This window comes from Lipotes vexillifer, unplaced genomic scaffold (genome assembly GCF_000442215.2).
Source record: "Lipotes vexillifer unplaced genomic scaffold, Lipotes_vexillifer_v1.1 scaffold252, whole genome shotgun sequence".
NCBI classification, from domain to species: domain Eukaryota; kingdom Metazoa; phylum Chordata; class Mammalia; order Artiodactyla; family Lipotidae; genus Lipotes; species Lipotes vexillifer.
The window spans coordinates 1,900,423-1,907,627 of NW_006773367.1; the positions used below are offsets into that span (position 1 = coordinate 1,900,423).

The following is a 7,205-nucleotide window of genomic DNA, read 5'->3' on the forward strand; positions in this document are numbered from 1 at the left end:
ATCCGGGCACCAGCCAGGCTGCTAGCGCCTCATCCTCAACATCGAGGCTCAAGGAGGAGAGAGCGGAGCTGGTAAAGCAGGAACAGGGCCGAGAAGCAGAACAAGGGGTGGGAAGGGCGGGGGTTCCGATGAAGGGATTCAGTGGAGACTCAGAAGCTGAGCCCTGGGGCCCGTGCGGGAGCCTGAGGAAGTGGGGGAGCGTGCTGTGGCTGAGGTTGGGGTGTGAAGCCAGGAGAGGAGGAAGGAGGAAGGTGAGCCGATGGCACAAGGGGCAGCTCAGAGGAGGATCGAAGGCCGCAAAGAGACAGGGCTCAGACACGCAGCCTAGAGCGAGCACGGCTCTCCGGAGCTGAGGGCAAGACAAGAGGGTCGAGACCAGGACCCGGGCCCAGAAGCTGGCCCTGCTCCCGCCTCTCTGAGTTCACATCAAAGCCAGGCCAGGGCTAGGGTCCTGAGGGTGGTGATGCCAAAGCCCCTGAAAGAGAAAGGCCGTCCACCTGCTCCTGGCCAAGCAGACCCGGCCCAGGGCTCTTCCCAGGCTGCTCACAGAGGGAGGCACCAAGGAGCCCACAAGGGGCTGCACTGGGCGGACCCCTTCCACCTGTCCTGTTTGTAGCTGCTCTTGCCGGGCTGCCTTCAACCGATTGTGTGGCCACTGCAGGAAAGCTTCGAGTTAGGAAGGCTGGTATGTTTGTTAGTTGAAACAGTTTCTGAACATCTGCAAGCACAGCGCCCAGGAGGCGCTCTCAGCTGTGACGGGCTCCGAGGTGCACCCACCTCCTAAGGAGCCGGTGCGGGAAGAGAAAACACCGAGCTTCATCCTTTAGTTAATCTCTTTTGCAGCTGAGCTGACTTCTGAACGTGAATGAAGGTGCCGGGTTGCCCCAGGCTCAGATGTAGACCAGCAGTGCTGATGCGTGGCTGCAGGTGAGCTGTTCTGTGGCGACGGGGCTCCAGCATCGGCGGCAACCCTGAGCTTGGTGACACGACCCAGTTCCTGAGCCCCAGCAGCCAGTCTGTGAGTGAGACCTGAGGGGGGTCCACTGTGAACCTGGACTGTCTCCCCAGAATGGAGGGCAATGTGATTGCAATACAGAAGCAGAGACCTACATGTCTCTGAGGAGCTGTCCCTGGGTTACATTCTCTCACACCCTACGTGCTGGGCCGGCCGTGATCTCCTTGGCCTGCTCTCCACTCCCAGGGTGACAGGACACTAGAGGAGCAGGAGGGTGCAGGCTCAGGGAGGAGGGGCAGCCAGGTCTGAGCAGGCTCCACGGGCTGAGGCCCCTCCCACAGGTGTCCAGGGCCTGGGCAGGAAGTCAGAGATCAGGCAACAAAAATGCCACCAGCGCCTGCATGATTCAGAAGTGTCTGCCTTTGACTTTTAAAATAACTTTCAATTTTAGAACAGTTTTAGATTTATAGTTTGACCCAAAAGAAAATACTGAGAAATCCCATATCCCCTACACTCAGTTTTCCTGTTAACATCTTACATTAGTATAGTACATTTGTCAGAATTAATGAATCGATATTAATATGTTTTATTAACCTTATCTTTAGGTCAGACTTTTCCTCAGTTTTTCCCTAGTGTCCTTTCTTCTGTTCCAGGATTCCATCCAAGACACCACATTACATTTAGTCGTCATCCCTCCTTAGGCTCTTCTTGGCTGTGACAGTTTCTCAGACGTTCCTGTTTTGATGACCTTGGCAGTCTTAAGGAGGACTGGTCAGGTATTTTTGTCAAATGTCCTTCAACTGGGGTTTTTGTCAACTGTTTTTGCAAAGTTAGACTGGGGTTAGAGGTTTGGGGTAGGAAGGCCGCAGAAGTAAAGTGCCGTGTTCATCACTTCATATCAACGTGACTCATCCCTGCGGATGCTGAGCTTGATCGCCTGGCTGAGGTAGTGGCCGAAAAGTGACTATTATAATTTACACTTGGGCAGAGAAAAAGTTGGTTGATACCAAGTTCTACAGATATGAGGACATTATTTAACTCTCACCTATGCAGTTCCCCACCTCAAATGGATTTGGAGGTGAGATGTGCATTTTACAAAAACACACGATAGATCATTGTGCTGGGGCAGGCCCTGAGGAGATGGCACCCAGCAGGTGACAAGCAAGTCCTCCTCTGCTCTCGGCTACACCCAGGCTCCGGGAGGTCTTCTGTCTGAGCCCGAGAGGGCGGACTGACAGGCTGGCTGTGTGGTCTGCCGACCCCACCACACACGTTGTTCTCCTAGGACCAAGGAGAACCTTGTGGGCACTGGTTACTGAGGTTCTTGGCAGTCCCACTGGTCACTGGGACTTTCTTCACGTTCACATTCAAACAAACAGAGCCTGCCCTGGAGGGGAGCGGGAGGGGGTCTCTGGGTACTGGGAACATTCCTTTCTTGATTTCGTTGCTGGCTGCATAGGTGTTTTTGGTTTACAAAAATTCATCAAGCTATACCTTTCTGTATATACCTTACATGACAATAAAAAGTAAAAACAGAAAAAAACCTAACTCCAAGAACCAGCACATTGTGGTTTTTTGTTTTGTTTTTTTTTGAGATGAGCTCATAACATAAAATTTGCTATTTTAACCATTTTTATATGTACAGTTCAGTGGCATCAAGTACATTCACAATGCTGTACAACCACCACTACTATCCATTTCCAAAACTTTTCCATTATCCCAAACAGGAACTCTGCACCACTCCCCAGCCCCTAATAACCTCTATTCTACTTTCTGTCTTGTTTTCCATTTTGTTTGGCTTGGTTTATAGTATACGTCCTAGTGGGTATGGAGCGGTACCTCATTGTGGTTTTGATTGCATTTCCCTAAGAGCTAATGATGTTGAACATTTTATTCATATGCTTATTGGCCACTTGTACATCTTCTTTGGAGAGATGTCTAAATTCACTGCCGGTTTTTGAACTGGGTTGTTTTACTGTTGTTGAGCTGTACAAATTCCTTTTATAGTCTAAACACTAAACATTAAACCCCTATCAGATACGTGATTTCCAAATATTTCCAAGTATAAATTCGAAAATTTTCTCCCATTTCAAGATTTGTCTTTTCACCTTCTAGATAGTGTCCTTTGATTTGCAAAGGTTTTTATTTTGATGAAATCCAATGTACTTTTTCTTTTGTTTCCTGTGCTTTGAGTGTCATTATTCAAGTAATCATTGCTGAGTCCCATGCCATAAGCGGTGCCACATTTGACTTGGACCATAAAGAACCCCTCAGGTCAGCTGGGCTTCCAGAAGGAGCTCTTTGTAATTAGCAAACTTTTTTTAAAATTAACACATGAAATTCTTTGAGCCACTGCAGTGACCATATTCTCACTGAAGTCTTGTTTCTCTTCACGAGGAGGAAGAGTCATGAACTGTAACTGAAAGACGACAGCCTGGGGAGACAGGAGATGAACTTTCACCGTGGGCCCTGGCAGTGAGCTGTGTGACCTGGGAGAAGTCCGCTCCCTTGTCTGAGCCTCCCTTCCCTCTCCTGTGCCACGCAGGTGTCACATAGGGCAGGCTCTGGGTCTGGCCCAGCTGTCCCCTCCCGGCCTGTCCAGCCACGTTTGGACAGCATCTTGGTACCCACACTCTTCAAAGGCTGGGTCCTTGGGTGATAACCCACCTTTTCCCTGGGATGAGAATGAGAACCAGGATGCCAGAAAAGGGGAGACTTACGAGCGTGACGACTTCCCGGGCAATCGCGTGGCCTCCGGGAGCCCAGAGCAGGAAGTTCAGGAGGAGGCGCCTGATCAGCTGCTGACAGGCAGGCGGTCTGGGAGCTCCCTCCCCGCCCTCTCCAGCTGCTGCCTGCAGATCCCTGGCCGAGAGGGTTGGACTCCTGAGCAGCTTCATGAGGCAGCTGAGCACTGCCTTGACCTCCACCTGGGAAGTATAATTTCAAAGGGAAGAGATTAGGGAAGAGTCGGGACACGCAGGTTGTAGGATGACTCAGTTCTTTGAAGCAACCCCCAGAAACAGGAGAGGACTGGTGCCCGAGGGAGGGCAGGTGGGGCGGACCATGTCAGAGTTTACACACTGCTCCACACAAACCCAAAGGCGCGTAATGGAAATTTCTTGACTTTCTTTCGTCCTGCTCACTAAGCAGCCAGGGCATCATGCCAGGAATCGACCTTTTTTTGTATGAAAGGAAATGGAGAAAAGTCCTCAGCAGAATGTAGTCAGATTTTTATATTGTGGGAAAAAGAACAAAAGGCTCCTTGAAGACTTGCTCACTATCACAGGCACAGGTCAATTAAAGCCCAGTGCTCGGACCTCCACTGAGCCAACGTGCTGATAAGAAGGAGGTTGGCCTTTCTGCCACCTTCGGCGGGGAGGAAGTGCGTGCACACACACACACACACACACACACACACACACACACACACGTACCACAATGGTTTGGTTTAGACACTGGGACACTGTTCATACCTGTTTAAAGCTCAAGCAGGGGTCACAAGTCCGCGGAATCCACATAATAATAGTGGCTGTTTGTTATAGGTCTGTGGGTTGTTTTTGCATAAAAAATATTTATTTCATGCTGAGATTTCTATTTGCTCTAAGAATGGTACATCAAGTTGTGACTTGGAAAACAGTAAAAAAACTGAACGCTGTAGATCCAAAGTGCCACATGGAACTCATGAAGAGCTACGTTCCCTCATTATTTTCAGAAGAATACTTAGGCCTACTCTGAACATTCCCATGACCAATTTTATGGATTTTGTGTGAGTCGTTTTTTTTCCCTGGAAGTTAAGGCTTCATTCAGCGAAATCTGTCATAAGCTCCAGTACACCAGCAGTGCTGTGTGAGCAGCTCCAATCACGAGGCAAGACCGTGAGAAACTGCACCTCAGGGCCCTTCCATGCAGGAGGGCGGTGTCCCTCATCCCCTCTTCTCTTGCCCGGAACCAGCCTGCCCTCATCTGACAGAGTCTACGGGGGCCCACGGCTGTCCTGCGTCTGGGTAGGTCTGCAAAAATGTCAGGGCTTAGGAAGCAATGCCTCCGTATCCATTTTCTTCCTGACTGGCATCTGATTTTTCTCCTCTCATCCAATATTCCCTGAGGCTTGTCTTCGTCCTTTCTCTTTCACTCCAGGCCGTCTTTCCCTTCAAATACCTTCCTCACATGCCCAAAACTTTAATGCTTTCTAAAAATCTTTTCAGGAGAAAAATATAAGCTTTCTTTTCTAAGTATTAATTTTTATCCTGCATTATGAAAATTTACATATGCTCGCTGTAAAACATTTGAACAAAAAAGTAAAAAGAAAAAGAATCAAAATGACTCTAACTCCACTATCCAAAGAGACTCGTTGAAAGTGAGGTTTACATCCTTAGCATCTTTTTTCTGTGCATTGTGAACACAGCACTCACTATACATAAGGTATTCTAGAGTTTTCACAGTTCACTGTAAGCAATTTACCATTATCTATAGCACATTTTCTTGATAACATGATTTTTCATGGTAGAATGCTATTCTCTGGTTGTAATACACCACAATTTATTTAGCCGATACCCTTACTATTGAAATGTAGGCCATTTTCAGTTATTGCAGTTACAAGCAATGCTGCGGTGATCTCGTACATAAATCTTTATATGGCTCTCTAACTAATTCCTTAGGATAATTCCTAGAAGTAGAATGACAGGGTTCAAGAGTCTGAACCCTCACCTAATTCTTAAGAGTATACAAACATAGACAGTTGTTTTTTATCATGATTTAATCCAAAGTCAGCAAAAGGAGATGAACACTGGCTGGCAGAGAACATGGTCTGCAGAGTGGAGCGGTCTCTGAGCCGGCCGTACGCGTCCCAGGCAGGAACGGCTGCTCTTTGCCCCACCCCCTCCCAATCCTGCACCTCAAGGATGCCCAGCAGAGGTGACGGTTCCAGTCACAGAACGCTGCTGCGTACAGTCCGGTACCGTGATTTAATTACGCCTTTCAAGGCAAAGGCACGGATATTGTCAAGCTCAGTCAAATCTTACAATAATCATGCTTTCAAAGACAGTTCACAGTTTGTCAAGTCATCCAACAGACCATCAAAGGTCAGGAGAGCGAGAAGTATGCACTACTAGTTAAACTAGGAAAACTGGGCCCCATTTGCTACCCGGGATGCCGCACAAACTGGTGCCTCAGGCTGAGCACCGAGGAGGAAGAGGAAGGAAACAGACATACTGGCACTAAACTACTGAGTGAGCTAATCTGTTTTTATCCAGGCTGCCAAAGCACCCCGAGTAAGAACTAGGCATAAGTTTTATTAAAAGAAAAAAAAAAAAAGGACCAACTTAACTAGTAGAAAGATAGGCCAATGCAGAACTCTCTAGAAAATAAACCTTATTGGACAATTTATTTCTCTACACTTCAAAAGTAATCCGTCAGCTTCTATGATCGATTTGGAATTTAACATATAACCTACCAATTTAGCTTATACAGAATCAAATATAAAGTATATAAAAAGGCTTCAGAAATCATTAGTGCTTCATACATTTTAATTATTATTAAAATTAAGATAATGAAAAATTAGGATTCTCTTCAATTAGTTTATATGTGATGTTTTAAAAGGGGAAAAAATAGGCTTTCTTTTTAATCCGATAGCAATTCTGAGATACTTGTTAATTTCTAAAAAAAAAGTTCTATTTTTGATCCAAAATCATCACCAAATTTCAACTTTTTAAAATCCCAACTCTTTTCTTTCTCCTGCCATATAACATGCTTTTAGACAAGTAAAATATACAGCCATATCGGAACTAGTCTCTGTTTTTTTCAAACAGAAAACATCAAGCAAATAGGAGCACTGCTCTCTACATAAAGAAACCTGCTCCCTATAATTATTAAAATCAGCAAAAAGCACTGGCAGTTGAACTTTTAAAAACCAGCAAATAAATGTTTGTAAGGAAGGCGCAAATGCCTTTAATCAAAACATTGCTCCTGTTAATTATTATATTCCACACAAAATAACAACTGTCTTTGCTACAGACAGCTAGCCACTCCTGTGCTTTGCTGCTCTGTTATTTAGGAAATGACCAAGTCCTTTTTCAGAAACTAAGTGGTTAATATCATGTGATTACTTTTCTAAGAGTGCTAAACAAAGCCAGTTCTGTGAGGATCTATTGACTGATCCAAGAAAGGAGTTAAGTCAAGACGGAAGCAGACAGTGCCAGGCCACTGATCAGAAAGAGGACGATGCTCCTCAGAAGAGCGGGCAGAACCTGCA

The 7,205-nt window shown here is 46.3% G+C and overlaps 1 protein-coding gene across 1 annotated transcript in view; it reads right to left on the reverse strand.

Moving 5' to 3' along the window:
* The window catches only part of FANCC (FA complementation group C), a 182,870-nt gene that overhangs the window by 6,991 nt on the left and 168,674 nt on the right, over positions 1–7,205 (reverse strand). Inside the window, 1 exon segment of the mRNA XM_007448302.1 lies at positions 3,676–3,882. Within this exon segment, the coding sequence (XP_007448364.1) occupies positions 3,676–3,882 (207 nt within the window).